The 16,182-nt window shown below is 41.4% G+C and overlaps 1 protein-coding gene across 1 annotated transcript in view; it reads left to right on the top strand.

Moving 5' to 3' along the window:
* Window positions 1-16,182, top strand: part of TBC1D19 (TBC1 domain family member 19) — a gene marked incomplete at its 5' end in the record, with an annotated part of 127,414 nt that overhangs the window by 102,096 nt on the left and 9,136 nt on the right. Inside the window, 2 exons of the mRNA XM_045284077.1 lie at window positions 7,312-7,421; window positions 9,791-9,882. Coding sequence (XP_045140012.1) covers window positions 7,312-7,421; window positions 9,791-9,882 — 202 coding nt within the window. The remainder of the gene's footprint in view (window positions 1-7,311; window positions 7,422-9,790; window positions 9,883-16,182) is intronic.

The following is a 16,182-nucleotide window of genomic DNA, read 5'->3' as shown; positions in this document are numbered from 1 at the left end:
ATCCCTGTTATGAATCCCACTTGGTCATGGTGAATTATTTGTTTTATATACTTTTGTATTCTATTGGCCAGTATTTTGTTAAGGATTTTTGCATCGATGATCATTAAGGATATTGGTCTGTAGTTCTCAATTTTTGTGGGATCTCTGTCTAGTTTTAGTATCAGGGTTATACTAGCTTCATAGAAGGAGTTTGGGAGTTTGCATCGTTTTCTATGTTCTGGAAGAGTTTGCGTAGGATTGGTGTTAGTTCTTCCCTGAATGCTTGGTAGAATTCTACTGTGAAGCCTTCTGGTCCAGGGGATTTTTTTTATTGGTAATCTCTAGATAACTGTGTCTATTTCTTCTATTGATATGGGTCTGTTGAGATTCATGACGTCCATTGGGGATAGTCTAGGGAGGGATTGCTTTTCCAAGAATTTGGCCATGTCTTCCAAGTTGTTGAATTCACTGGAGTACAATCCTTCATAGTACTGTATAATTATTCTTTTGATTTTATTAGTATCTATTGTAATGGCCCCTCTCTCATCCCTCATTCTTGCTATTGAAATTTGTTCCCGCCTCTCTTTGATTAGGTTTGCCAGCGGGCTGTCGATTCTGTTTATCCTTTCAAAAAACTTAACTTTTAGCAGCATTAATTTTTTCCATATTTTTCTTATTTTCCCTCTCCTGAATTTTAGTCCTGATTTTTATTACTTCTTTTCTTTTGCTATTAGTAGGATTTCCCTGCTGACTGCTTTAGTTGTTGTAAATTTTGTGCCAGGATATCAATCATGAGTCTCTCTTCCTTTTTCAGGTGTGCATGTATTGCTATGAAACTTCTTCTGATAACTACCTTTGCTGTGTCCCTTAAGTTTTGGTACGTAGCATTCTCATGCTCGTTGGTTTCTAGAAGTTTCCTAATTTCATCTCTGATCTGTGCCAGTACGCACTCCTTTTGCAATAGAGAGTTATCCATCCTCCAATTGTTTGCTCTTGTTTTCTTTGTCTTTTTTTGGTTGATTTCCAGCCTTATGGCACAGTGGTCAGAGAGAGAGGTCTATAGGATATCAATGTGCTTAAATTTATGCCCCAGGATGTGGTGTCTTTGAATATGTGCCATGCGGGCTTGAAAAGAATGTCATCTTTTTGGTATTTGGATGTAAAGCTCTGTAAATATCTATCAGATCAAATTGTCTAATTGTAGTGTTTAGATCTCTAGCCTCTTTGTTGAGTTTCTTTCCCTGTGATCTGTCTTTCCCAAAGAGCAGTGTAGTGAAGTCACCCACTATAATTCTTGAGTCTGTGATTTCTTTTTTCATATTTTGGAGTGTTTGGTTGACGCATTCAGCAGGTCTCATTTGGGGAATTTATGTTTACAGTACTTAGTGGTTCTTTGTCACTGTTCCCTTGAACATTATATAGTGTCCCTCCTTATCTCTTTTTATGGTTTGCACTTTGAGGTCAATTTTATCCGAGATTAGGATTGCATCCCCTGCTTTTTTTTGAATTTCTGTTTGCTTGGTATGCCTTTCTCCAGTCTTTGATTCTCAGCCTATTTTTGTTTGTAGCCTTGAGATGTGTCTCCTGTAGGTAGCAGATTGATGGGGTGTATTTTCTAAGTCAGACTGCTAGCCTCAGTCTTTTAATCCCTGAGTTCAGAGCATTGGTATTCAGGGTTATTATCTCCATCTGTGGACTCTGTGGTGTCATCTTATACCTTTTGTGTTGGGTGTTTTCCTACCTTCCTTTTTTATTAGTGTGTTATGTGTACATGTGTGTGTGTGTATGATTCTTTATTTCTTTCGATCCTTAAGCCAATGCTCTCTTGGGGTCTGTTTTCTCTTTTTTTCCCTCTGGGTGAGTTTGTTTTATGTGGTGGTCTCTTATTTATGCTTGGTGAACGTTGTTCTGCCCATACTGGGTTGGCAAGGATCTTTTGTAGGGCTGGGTTTCTTCTAACGTATTCTTTGAGTTTTTCCTTGTCTGGAAAGAGTCTTCCTTCTCCATCTTTCTTGATTGATAATTTGGTTGGGTAGAGTATTGTGTTTGCATTGTTTTCCTTCAATTTTTGGAATATGTTACTCCATTCTCTCCTCTTCTTCATAGTTTCTGCTGATAAGTCTGAGGATAATGTTATTTGGGAACCTTTATATGTGATTGCTGTTTTTCCCTAGCTGCTCTCATGATTTTTTCCTTTTCCTCAAAGTTGGATAGTTTAACTAGTATGTGCCTTGGTTACTTCTTCTTGGGATTCAGTCTAGCTGGTGTTCTTTCAGCCTCCTGAATGGTTGCCTGGCTTGCCTTCGTGAAGCTGGGGAAGTTTTACCCCGTGAATTCTCTCACTATTGTTGCAGATGACTTCTTTGTTGTGTCACAGCATCAGACATAGCTCTTAGGTTTTCTTCAGCTTCTCTGATGATCTTATTAGATTTTTGTTCGCATTTGTTAAAGTCTGCTTGGCTGTCCTTGGTGCGGTTCTCTGCTTCTTCCTGTCGATTCTCGAGGTCCGTGAGTTGGCTACTGGTTTTTGTTATCTCCTCCCTAAGCTCTTGTATTTCCCTTTAGTGTATGGACTTTATCTTCTCTATCCTTTCACTCTTTCTTTATTGTTTCCCTCATATCCTATATGACTCCAAGCAGCATTCTGAAATTTTCTTTCTGTGGCAGATCAATGTCTGCTTCTTCTATGCACGTCATTTGGTTCAGGACATCTTCTGCCATTGCCTTTTCTTTCTCCTGTTTGTTCATTGGGGTCATTGGGGCTGATTGATGTTTACGTTGTGTTGTTTTAGAGGAGCCAGGTACCATTTTCCAGGGAGTTGAAGAGCATTGGCCCTCTCTGGGAGACTCGTAGGAATGCTTCTTTGAACTGCCTGCTGCTAACTTCACTTTGGAATTAGCCTACCACTTTATCCTCCTGTGGCTTCACTCTCAAGGGGAGTGCCCTGAAGGCCGATGGGTTTCCTGCTTTAGTGTAGAACACTGCGAATGGTGGGCAGAATTGCCCTGGTCAGGTAGATCACTGTGGAGGTTGGGCAGAGCTTCCTATAGCAGCATGGAACGTTGGTGAGTGTTGGCCGAGCTGCCTTAGGCCATGCGAGGCACTAAGGCAGGCGGCAGGAAGTTCCCTTAGTCACGTGGGCCCACAGAGGACAAATAGGAGCTCCTCCAGCCACACAGGCAGGAATTCCCAGTGAATAATTTGGATAAGAATATCCCCTGGTAGAGGGCAGGCAGACTTTCCCCAGCCTCGGGTATGTTGCACAGGGTGGAGCTTGCCTTACTGGGTGGAGTGCAGGCATAAATGCCCTAGGCTAAGGAGAGTGGTCTGGAGGGCAGCCAGTGGCACGTGAGAGAACAGGTAAGAGATAAAGGAAAAAAAATACTCAAAAAAACAAAAAAAAAACAAAACCCTGCTGAGACTGTGTGGTGATAGAGAGAAGAGAGGAAAACAAAAGTAACAATATAGCTGAGCCCTGATCCCTGCCCATCAAGCTACAAGGGTTTAATCCCTGCCCCGAGGCAGCGGCAAGCTGTGGCTGTGTTGAAATAAAGTCCCTTGGCCCGCTGAGACAGTGGCGGGGCTGAGGTCAAACCCTAGCTGGCCTCCACTGTGGTAAGCCAAAAGCCCCCAGCCCCTCAAAACCTTGTGGATCTGCGCCTACTTATCTTTATGATGTTCCTCCTGTGATCCAGCAGTGTTGAATTTCCCTGTTAGTAACACTCCTCGGCTGATTTATGCGGAGTCCCTCTGGTATGTGTTATACAGTCGACATCTTCCTGGAAGTAATTTTCTTCTTCTTCCTTTTTTTTTTAACTTTTCTTTTTAGATATATAGAATAGCCCAATTTAAGATTTTTACAAGTAGTTATTTTTTTATTCATTTTATGAGCTCATACAACTCTTATCACAATCCATACATGCACCAATTGTGTAGAGCACATTTGTACATTCATTGCCCTCATCATTCTCAAAAAATTTGCTCTCCACTTAAGCCCTTGGCATCAGCTCATCATTTTCCCTCCCTCCCCATTCCCCACTCCCTCATCAACCCTTGATAATTTATAAATTATTATTTTGTCATAAGGTAGTCATTTTTTTGAGAATACAGTAAGTGCCTTAAATTTGTTTTGAAGTAGAAGAACATACCTTTAGGTTTCATATATATTTATATCTGTGTGATTTTTTTTCTGAGCATATAAATAAAACAGTCTCTGACTTTGTTGTGTCTACCTAGATGCATGTTTAAGGAGCCCTGGTAGCAGAGAGGTTACACTGTGGGCTGCACTCTGCAAGATCAGCAGTTTGAAATCACTAGTCACTCCATGAGAGAACAACGAGGCTTTGTTACCTCAGAAACTCACGGGGGGCAGTTCTACCCTGCCCCACAGGGTTACAAGGAGTGGGCATCAACCAGATGGCATGCAGTTTGGTTTTGGTGGGAGCTGAATGTTTACCCTCCAAAATTGGTATCTCTTTCACCCCTCAGAAAAAGTAAAACACCTTACTTGTGCTGTTAGTTTTTAATGATCAATTCATCAGTAATGACTGTGTATCACTCTAGATCACATATAACAAAAGTGCTTGTGTTTGATGCCATTTTAAAATTATTGTCATTTTTTCTTTGACATTTTCTAAAAAGACAAGTATGTGGGTCAACTGAATTCCACCTACTTACTCTCTCCTGCCCAGGCTGTTAACCTATAAATCATAAAGCTTCATGACTTCTTTCTCAGTCAGTTTATATGACAGTTGAAATTTAACTAAAATGAATATTTCTTTATTATCTTCATTATAAATGTGTTTATACTATCTACTTCCTGAGACTTAAGAAGATGAGTGGCATGACTGTGTTCAGAATAATTATTTCCTGGTATTCTACTGCGGAATGTCTGATTGTGATAACTCACACGGGCTTAATGGTCAAAAACCAGGTAGACAAGGAACCTTAATCGAACACTTATTACAGAAGTAATTTCTCACCATGAGGATAATTTTAAGTCTACAAAACCAAGTAGCCTTGGTTGCTACACATTCTTGTACACAAGTTGCTACACATTATTGTATACTAGTGTGGCTCTTCTGCAGGCACTGGTCTTTCCTGGCAGTATAGGTCCATAATCTAATGCTATTACCCCAAAATTTTCTTTTCAAACTAAATTCATTGATGACAACATTCCAAAGGTTTATCCTTAATTGCCTTATATATAACTAACAAATAGCAAATGTGTTTTAATTTGAAAAACTTTTGTGGAGCAAAGTAAAAATTAGGTGTCTAAATGTCACTTTCCTACTACTTACATTAAAAGAGAGAGTAAGATTTAACCTTATGTAGTTTTTTTAAGTTATTTGAATTTTAAGCACTCTTACATAATTCTATTTTGTCTTTCTAATGCTATTGTTAATCTAGGATTGTCATCCTTTATAGTTTACTTCGCTCATTGTAATTTTTAAAGATTAACTTATTCACTGTTAGAAAAAAAGTAAAATCACCCGGAATCAGCACAATCTGCCCTTTGGAAACTTTTGGTTTTCATTGTGCTTCAAAACCTAACTTTAAAATTTTAAATTATATAGTCTTAATGGAATAAATAGTGTTTATCATTAGAGTGCTCTATGAGTATAAGAAATGAAAAGTCCTTTTCTGAGCAAGACAAAAACTGCTAATCTATTTAAAAAACTAACTATGCGAAACTAAAGTTCGTGCATAGGGCAAAAAAAAAATGAAAAAGAAGTCAGAAGAGCAACTAACAACAAACCGGGACAAAGAATTGCATTGTATACAAAGGAGGGCAAAGCACCTCTCATATAGAAATGAAATCTTACTATTTCATAAGCAACTCGTAAGTAAGTAAATAGGAGTAAAAGGTCACAGATGAAAAAATAAATACAGATGGCTTATAAAGAGAAAAGAAGCACAAAATACTGAACTTTACACAGAAGTAAAGAAACTCTCAATTCAATATTATAATAAAGACAGTTTAATCTATCAAATAGAAAAAAAACACCAAATGTGATAGAACATTTAAAAAAACAAACTCACTGCCATCCTGTCAATGCCATCTCATCATGACCTTTAGGACAGGGTACACCTGTTCCTATTGGTTTCTGAGACTGTGACTCTAGGGAAGTAGAAAGCCTTGTCTTTAACAAAATGGCTGGTAGTTTCGAACAGTTGACCTTGACATTAGCAACCCAACATATAACCACTATGCCACGGGGGCCCCTTTGATAGTATATAGAGATAGAAAGGCAGGCCAAGACACGGGGCTCAAGTAATAGGCTTTACTGGGAAGCACAGCCTGCCAGGCTGCTCTACTCCGAAGGTAGGAAGCGTGGCCCTGACCCAAAGGAAGGCACCGACAACTATACCCCCGGGGGGTGGGGGGGTGGCGGTAGGGGGTGGAGGGATGGAGACTTGTGGCTGGGGTTGAGAAGCACCATGTAGTCCCCTGATTGGCAAGTTTGATGAAGGGGGTGACAAGAAGTGTTTGGTGCATGTGGGGAGAGGAAAGAGTGTGAGCAAGAAGCCTTGGAGGGAAGCACTCGGAATGGTCAGGTGCCATTTCACACTCATCTGGACCCATTATGTAGTAATGGTCAAAAGAAGAGAAAATGGCATTCTGTGGGTAGTTCTAATGACTATAAATTATGTTATCGATGGTGACAATTTGGCTATATTGATCAAAATTTTTAATGTGCAAACCCTATAGCTCATGATTTTACTTTAATGAATTTATCTGTACCATAAGGATGTTAATTATAACTCTATTGTGTGTGGTGGTGGTGGGGTAATATCAAAGTATTTAACAATACCTTAAATGTTCACCAATGTGGGTTAAATCACTCTGGCACATGCAAACAATGGTGTTCAGCCTAAAAATAATGTGTTTGTTCTATCTCATCTGACATGTAACTACTCTCTAGATAGATGTTAAGTGGAAAGTACATGGTATAGAATAGTGCATATGCTCCTATGAGTGTGTGTGTGTGTGTGTGTGTGTTTTAAAGCTATGTACATTTAGATCTGTTTTGTTTGCATGGAACGGTCTTAGAAGCTTTCCAGAAATTAGTAAAAGGGCAGCATTTCAGAAAGGAAAGTAGAGGCTTGGGGTGAAAGGGTAGACTCATGTACTTCTCCGACTGAGCTTTGTACCTGTGCGTACATTCCTTTTTCACACTGAAAAAGCCGTGTGTGTATCTGTCTGTCCACATAAATATTCTCTATGGATGAGCATGATTACCATACACTGATGCCTCCTTTAATATTTCATGACATTCAGAAACGTTAGTGGTTCTGCAGTAAGCCCATGAATGTCTCTATTCTTCCAGTTGCGCCACTTTGTTTTCTGTACCATGAGCCTTTCAAGTTGTATCAGATGTTCCGTGAGATGTACGTACGGTTTTTCTTCAGACTCCATTCCATCTCTTCTCATCCCTCAGTAAGTTTGTGTGTATTGGGGGGGGGGGGGGAGCGTTGTTGGAAAAAAATGATCAAGTCTAACTTTATCCCTTCTTTCCTGAAAAATAATTTGTTGCAGCAAGCAGATTTTCTTTAGCTCAACTCTGAAAACCGGAAAAAGTTAAATCTATGACGTCAACGAACACCTTTCTCGAGAATAAATGAAAGAGGAGTATAAATCGGTGTTGAAATAATGTTAGCAGTATTTAAAGAAGCAAAAAAAAACCCTCAAGCAATTACATTTCAATGATCTTTGATACATTTTTAAACTGAGAAATGCCTATTATTTTCTTTGATAAAGTGGCCTGCTTTCTTTCAACCCTGGTTTCTTCTCTGTGAAATGAGACTAATGAGTGATCTGTAGTTGCTGAAGAGCAATCTGAAAACGCCCAACCCTAGTAGTGGAATCATAGGAGCTGGCCAGTGAACACAGAGCACGTCCGTTGTTACCATCAGCTCGCCTTTGTTCATGAAAACCAAACGTTCATTTGTCACTTGCTTTCCAATTTCCAATTTGGCTAATTAGCCTTTATCATACTCAATACTTTCATTATGCTTATCCAATAGAAAGCTACTGTGGCCTCAGTATGAGAGTCAAGGAAAAACAGAGTGGTAGTTGAATATGTTCATCTGTGTTGGTTTGGCTGCTTAATTATCCTGTCTTTAGTCTGGTTTTCTTCTTATGAGCCTGAATATTTTATTATTATTTTGCAGTTTCCCACTTTGGGCCAAATTTAGCCCCGGGGTGGTGGGGTGGTAGAGGGGGTAGCAGGTTAACCAGTTGCAAGGCCAACTGCAAGGTCAGTAGATGAGGTGTTGTGCTCCCATAAGGATTTACAGCTTGGAGCCCACAGGGAGAGTTCTACTGTGTCCTATAGGGTCGCATGGGCTGGAACAGACTAGACAGCACTGTTTGGTTTGGGTGAGGTTTAGTCTACGGGGATGGATAACTAACTCACTCTCTGGAAGAAACAGTAAATTGTAATGTGTATGCATATATGTGCTACCAAATTTCCCCAGAGAAGGGAATATGGAATTGCTATGACATTCAGTATCTGTTCATTATCCCCCAGGTTAATCCTACATTGTCCTCCTTCTTTCCCCCTCCCCCAACCTTGCCCCCATGCATTGCTTTCAAAAGTTGGCAGAGAGCTGAATTCCAGGAGGGCACAGATAACCCACAAATACAGCCCCACCAATTGTCTTGGGAGTGTTTTCTCGAAGTCAGCTCAATTTTGTTCTGATCTGCCATTGATAATTTATCTAATCAGAAACATATGAATAATTCTTCCATTTTCTAATTCCTCTTTCATAGCATGAGATTCTTCTACTCTAGATTTCCAGGCTTCAGAGTTTTTAAAAAGTTTTAAAAAGTCAAACACAGATTGCCCAGTACTGTCCAGCCGCCCTGGGTGTTCTCATGGTGCGGAGGCGCCGGGCCCTCTGCACAGTCCGGTGATCCCTCTGCTGACCTGGGTGTGGCTTTGTCAGCCCTGCCCATTCCCCTTGCAGGAGGCCATCTCTCCTCATGGCTTGCAGCCAGACTGAAATATTTGGAACCCTGACAATCTTTTATTTTTTCTTTCAAAACTCAAAGAGGATTAAAACTTCCTTACAAAGACCAACCCTGAGGAATGCTGAGCTGTAAGAAAGACTTAATTCAGAGTGGTCAAGTACTGAATGCACGAGACACACCATCAGTTCTTACACTCTACAAATGGTGCCCTTAAAAAAAAGTAGATCTCAGTTTTGTTTTGTTTTGTTTTGTTTAATGAAGAAGGTCTTATACTAAGCAGTCAAAACCTTGTTGGATAACTTCCTGATGCAAATTTCACTGGGCCATCTTTGCCTGGGAGTGGATATAGAAAAGCAGGAAATATTTTCCCAGTGGGTGAGGCCGCCAGAGGGGCAGGGGCATTCTGAAAGGCAAGCAGAGCCTACGGGGTGTGGGGTAGCAACAGGGAAGCTGGAACTCCTCCAGAGAAAAGGACTTTTGCTGTAGCCTAGGTGATAATACATGGCTTGCAAAGTAGCAGGTTTTCTGTGATACAGTGTTTTCCTGTGACACCGAATATTACATATCCGGCTCAGAGGGGGCCTATTGTGTTAAAAGGATGGGCCTTAGCATATTTACACGAATGGAGAATACACAGAAGGATAAAGCCTTTCTTTAAACCTCAGGTTAGGAATCCATGCATGCACTTGTTGGTTGTGACTTTTAAACACAGAGCGAATATTTACCTTGTTAGTTTTTTTTCTCATTTCCTAGTTGAGTAGTTTGTTTTTTACCACAGTTCATTTTGAAATACTAAAATATGCATTTCTCTTATGACTCATCACTGGGTCTAGGGTATTGTGTCCCTGTGTTTGCTGTTCGAGACTCTTCTCCAAACTTACCTTCCCCAGCTCTTCTATCATCTTCGAGAAATTGGGGCCCAGCCGTGAGTACTTTGCTGTCCTGATTGTAGAATAAAGCCTTTCTCACCATCAGGTCTTCTTAGCATCTCTGTAAAGCACTTGTAAAGATGCAATCCCTAGTAAGAGAATTCTTATTATAGTGGATTATTATATAGTGGATTATAACCCTACATTGCACTTTGTCATAGCAGAGCACCAGTTTTCCACTCTTTTAAAAGTGAAATCAAAGCGTTTTACTGAATCGAGAGATTCACACATTGGGGACACACTGGGAGAGCAGGAGGGAAGTCAACTGCACACCAGCCTGGCGTAGAGCATCATGAGGCAGACGTCAGACATGCCTTTACGCTGCATCCTGTTTTGCCCTTTCAGACACCAGCCACCCCTCGCATCGCTTTTTAGCTTTCTGCTGGGCTTGAGAATTCATTGTGGTTACCACACTGAACTCACAGGCAATACACAAGTTTAAGGGAGAGTTTATTAGGGAAGCTAACAGGTTACAAAATGTTAAGGATACAGTTTGTTTTTGGTTTGTTTTTTTTTTTGCCTACAGCTCCTCTCCTCGGCCATACTGGCAGGCTTGTCTCTCTCTGGTCTTCAGCCCATTAGCCACATGGTCCCTGGGCCTCTGACTTTCTCCATGAGCCCAGACGGTTGCTGCACTGCCCCGTGGTCTCGGTGTTGCTTCTTTGCTGCCCAGCACCACCACTTCAAGCAAGGGTCTCACTTCACACTCCGCTGACCTTTCTTTCTTGGTGATCATGGGTTTTATCTCTTCGTGCTGTTGAGGTGGCTCACTTACATACCCAGTGGAATGGCAAAACAGATCAGTGCCCTCTATTAGTGCTTCATACCCCCTATTTGCATGGTCCTTCACCTTGATGGAAATTGCAGACACTGTGGTTGGAAGAACCCTATTAAGCAATTTCACTTGACTACACATAACCTAATACATTTCTCACTTTCTATGAATTTTTTGGTCTGGTACAAGAATTTCCAAAATGAACTAATAACTATTCATAATGAAGGATAAACCGAGTCAATTCCAATTCATAGCGAGGCAAGGTGCAGAGTAGAACTGCCCTCATGGATTTCCAAGACTAAATCTTTGAGGGAGTAGAATGCCATGTCTTGTTCCCTCAGAGCAGCTGAGGTCCTTTCAAATGGTCAGCCATGCGGCTAGCTCGATGTGGCTTTTCTCTGTATGTCTCGGGCTGCACTGTACGCTGCTAGCCGCCAGGCAGCACTTGAAAACCACTAGCTGCTGCCCTAGAGAGAGATGGTCCTTCGACTCCTGGGAAGAGCTACCGCCTCAGAAACCCACAGGGGAAGTTCCGCCCTGTCCTGTAAGGTCCGCGTGAGTCAGAACTGACTTGATGGCCATGAGTTGGCTTCTTGTTTCATGTCTGTGTTGTTGTTAGTCTGTCAAGTCAGTTCCGACTCACAGCAAATAGGACATGTGACCCACTCATAGAGAAGCTTGGTCAGTAGAGAGCCATCCCCCAAACAGACAGAACTCCCAGGACCATCGAGGAAGAAAAACCAGCAGTGGAATGTGTTCACGATCCCCGCCTAAAAGTGATAGAGGCCAAGACCAGAAGTGTCACAGGCCACCGCACAAAGACCATGGGACAGAACAAAGGAGCCACGCTGAGACAGCAGAGGAGCTGCGCCTCGGAGCCCCGAGGCTGTGAGACAGTAAAGTGGAGTGGCAGGGGACCACTTGGCTCTTAGAAGCAGTAGCAAAGGGTCCACGTGGCTGAGACAAGAAGGAGAGACTACGCTGCTGGCTGAGAGGAGCTATTGCTATGGACCAATGACTGTGTCCTTACCGTTTACTGATCCTAATTGTGGTGACTCATTGTGGTTTACTGAGCCTAGTTGTGGTAACTTCCCTACTAAACCCATTAATGGTAAATTCTGCCCATGTGGCCATTGCAAGTGATTATTGAACCCAGCAGAAAAGTAGAGTCTTCTGGAAGCAATGCTGGTGACAGAAGCGGGTAAAGAAAAGTGGAGGGTGGAGGCATGGCTGACCTCTGCCGTCTGGCAGTGGCCTTGGACTAGTGTGAAGATGGATTCTCCCAGAGGAGGTTTCTCAGCTACACACGACCTTTTCAAAGTGTTGAAGAGCAGAGCTGTCACTTTGACGACTAAGGCACAGCTGACCCAAGCCAAGGCATTCTTAATGGCCTCACGTGCATATGAAAACCGAACACTGAATATGAAAGATCAGGGAAGAATGGTTGCGTTTGAATTGCGGTGTTGGTGAAGAATATTGACTGTACCGGGGAGTACCAGAAGAACAAGCACCTCTGTTCTGGACCAAGTGTAGCCAGAGATGCTTTAAAATTGAGGGTGTGAGACAGTCTGCATAGTTTGGACATGTTATGGGGACAGGCCAGTCCCAGAAGAAGGACACCATACTTAGTAAAGTGCAGGGGCAGTGAAAAGGAGGAAGACCCTCAGCATGATGGATTGACACAGTACCTGTAACAGTGGGCGCAAGCATAGCAATGGCGGGGAGAAGGGAGGACTGGGCAGTGTCTGTTCTGTTGACATAGGGTTGCTGTGAGTCAGAGCTGACCCAGCGGCACCTCTCCACAGCAGTGTGTGTGCACGCGATTGATCAAAATAAACCTGATGTTCAAATTAAAAAAAATTTTTTAACTATATCATTTAAAATAAAACTACATAGCTGAAAATCAAAGCTCAGTGAAAATTGAATATAACATTTTTTTCTGAGCAGTTATTCCTTATGCATGTAGGTGATTATTTTGATTTCAGAAAAAGTAAATGGTTCAAAGAAGCTAGCTTATAAAGAGAAGAGGAGGAAGAAATTCCACATTGGCTAATCTTATATGACTGCGTGAACCCTGCCTGCCTCTTTACTGAGATCCACCTGTATTAGGTCATCAGAGAGCCTCTGGCTCTCCTCCTAGCCCGATCTTTTGAAACTGGTATTCAGTAAGTCAGGCTTCCAACAGGAAAGAAAGTATTTGCAATTTGGGTGAGAGAAAAACTGTAAAGGGTTAGTTTGGGTCATAAATGTCTTTAGAGTAAATATTTGATTTGTAAGAAACACAAAATCAAAGAAAGGTATCTATCTACTCTCGGTCTCTTTTTGACAATACGTATGTACATACATAGATATAAAGAGAGACCCCCTAAAAAGCGAACATCAAGTCAATTCTGACTGGTTGCCACCCTGAAGGACAGAGTAGAACTGTCCCCATGGGTTGCCAAGGCTGTAAGTCTTTATGGGAGCAGAAAGCTTCCTCTTTCCCGTAGAACTGCTGGTGGGATTAAAGTGCTGCCATTGGCCAGCACCCTAACATGTAATCTACCACATCACCAGGGCTCCTCAGTGCCTGGCAGTCCATGGTACTCTCTTCAAAGTTCCGTTCTGTTTTTGTGTCAACCACGCATCTGTCAGTGTGATGGACTGTGGTTAGTGATTATTAGTATCTTGCTGCTGCTGCTGCTGCTGCTGCTGCTGCTGCTGCTGCTGCTGCTGCTGCTGCTGTTGGGTGCAGTCGAGTTGGGTCCGACTCGTAGTGACCCTACTTTCAGCAGAAGGAAACACTGCCCAGTCCTAAACCATCCCCATCATCGTTCTTATGTTTGAGCCCATTCCTGTCACCACTGTGTCAGTTCCTCTTGCCAAGGGTCTTCCCCTTTTCCAAGCATGATGTCCTTTTCCAGGGACTGGTAACAGGTACATGAGATGAGGTCTCACTATCCTGACACTTGGAGAGCAAAGGAGCACGTGTTTGTGCTTTTGGCAGTCTGTGGGGTATCTTAGTGACCCCCCAATACCTCATATATTCAACTGTGTCCTCTTTAGAAACTCTCACTGTAAAAAGATCGCACACAGTGTCTACTTGATGTTATAACGAGGTTTCTATGAGAACTGGAGCCAAGTCCAAGGAGAAATGGAAGAAGAGGAGAGAGAGTGAAGAAAGGGGTAGACTGAGAGGAACTGGAGCTATTTGTGATGGAAGGAAGATAGGAACGAGCTTTCAAATCCAAAAGGAAAATCCATGCAAAATCATTACTTTAATCTCACACATCTTTGAAATGCCATTTCTAAAACAGCACCTCATCTCACCCACTGATAGTACATAGCTGATACTCTTTTCTATGTAGCCATTAAAAAACAGGATTTGTTAGTGATTAAGAGTATAGAACAAGAATGTGGCAGAACTATTTACATTGTTTTTAAGTCACCCCCCTTAAATATATAATAAATATGCCTCTTATTCTGAAATAAACATTTGAGTAGAAGTTTGTTTGTTTTTAACTAGGATGAAAACATCTTAGTTAAGATTTGATGCCCTCTGGTTACTTAGACACTTTGGTCATAAAAAGAAGCACATTTATGTCAATGACTTATGGTAAACATTACAATTTTTATGTAATACAAAGTATAAAAATGCAACTGGCTAGGTAGAATTTCATTTCTTAAGGGCTTTTTTAAAAATCATTTTATCGGGGGCTCGTACTTAAGGGCTTTTTAACAAATATTTTGTCAAACCATACTGGGTCTTCCAAAGTGACAGCTGATTCTGTTTGGAGGCTTTTAAGTGTGAATGTAATTGCTTAAATAGATAGAAGACTCCCCGGGTTATCAATTTCTTCTTGAGTGAGGTTTGGTAGTTTGAATATTTTATTTATATATGAACATAAACTTATAATAGTCTCTAATCATTGTTGTTGAACTTTTTGTTGTTGTTGTTCATTAACTTTTTAATCCCTGTAGGGTCAGTAGTGATATTACCTCTCTCATTCCTGAGATTGATATTTGTCTCTTTTTCTTGGCTTTCTGACTAGAGATTTTTCTTCATCTTTTCAGAGCACAAGTTTTTGGTTTCATTGATTTAATGCGAGCTGAGTTACAATACTAAAGATTCTATGAGTGGGTGATTCTGTGAGTGGGGGAACGATACAGGAAGCACCAAAAGAGGATGGAAGTAATGTGTAGAGTCATTGTCCTAATAATAGTTGGTCCACACTCAGCCATTTCAGGAAGTCACTTATGATCAAGAGCCGCTGGCACAGAGGAAGGAGGTCAAACTGGGCTGCAGACCTTGGTGCCAAACAAGGGTCCTGGAAATGAAAGGCTACCACCTAAGTTGCTGCGACGAGCCATGCAGCAGTAGAAGTGCCCCCTTACCTTTGTCAAGAAACCTAGATGACAGCTGCTTGGCCAGCCACCAGGAAGATACCCATTTTTGTGCCCATTCCGAATAGAGTGCAGATATCATCGAAGAATAGGCTAGCAAACATCTGCTGAAGATGATTCAAACCTAACTGGAGCCGTACACCCACAGGAACGTCTAGAAGGTCTTACTAGATTCAGAAGAGGGCATGGGAGGAGGGGTAGCATTGGTACTGTCAGATGATTCTTGGTTGAAAATGAGAATACCTTAAAGATGTTTATCTGTATTTTATTGACCATGAGGTGATAGTGTACTATCTGGATATTGTGAGGTAGATGTGTGGTACTATTGTAATAAAAGTTACTTTGAGAAATCTAGTAAAATGAAACTAGTTAAGGTTAATAATTTCACCTTAAAAGTCAAATACATTATTTTAAGTATTAACTTGTCCAGGTGTATTTTGCAATCATAAGATATTTAAAAACCAATTATAAAGCTTATTTTGTCAGTATTGTTGACAGAATTGGTGCATTCTAATTGTGGTATTGGTAAGTCATATGAAACGGACCATGATCTGCCAGAAGACCCGGCAAGTCTATTTTGGTAGGATAGCCAGAATGCTCTTTGGAAGCGAGGATGGGGAGCGTCTTCTCTCGGGCCTGGACATGTTATTACGAAGTAAAGAACAGCCCTGGAAAAGGCAAAGGCCCCGTGCTTGGTAAATGGAGGGTTAGCAAAAAAGGAAGCGCCTCAAGGAGATGGGTTGGCACAGTGATGACAGCAACGGCTCAAACGGAAGAGGAGTTGTAAGGACAGTGCAGGACTAGACCATTTGGTCCTGGTGCACACGAAGTTCATCTAGGTCTGACGCAACTCAATGACTGCTAACAACAACATTGTAAACAGGTGTACTTGGTTTTCTCCCAACAATGGCCGTCCCATATTGAGGAATTTCTAAAATTTGAGGATTTTGTCCCATCTGAAGAGACTACAGAGGCACCAGCAAAGGCCATCTCTCTTCTCTCTTTTGAAAAAAAATTTTATTCTTATTTTTAATCCTTTTATTAGGGGCTCATACAACTCTTATCACAATCCATACAAACATCAATTATGTAAAGCACATTTATACATTCATTGCCCTCATCATTCTCAAAACATTTC

The sequence above is a fragment of the Echinops telfairi genome, unplaced genomic scaffold (genome assembly GCF_000313985.2).
Source record: "Echinops telfairi isolate 266 unplaced genomic scaffold, ASM31398v2 ScPeMD7_7468;HRSCAF=8506_0, whole genome shotgun sequence".
In the NCBI taxonomy this organism is placed as follows: domain Eukaryota; kingdom Metazoa; phylum Chordata; class Mammalia; order Afrosoricida; family Tenrecidae; genus Echinops; species Echinops telfairi.
The sequence above is the reverse complement of the archived record's forward strand: the minus strand, read 5'-3'. Positions and strand labels throughout refer to the sequence as shown.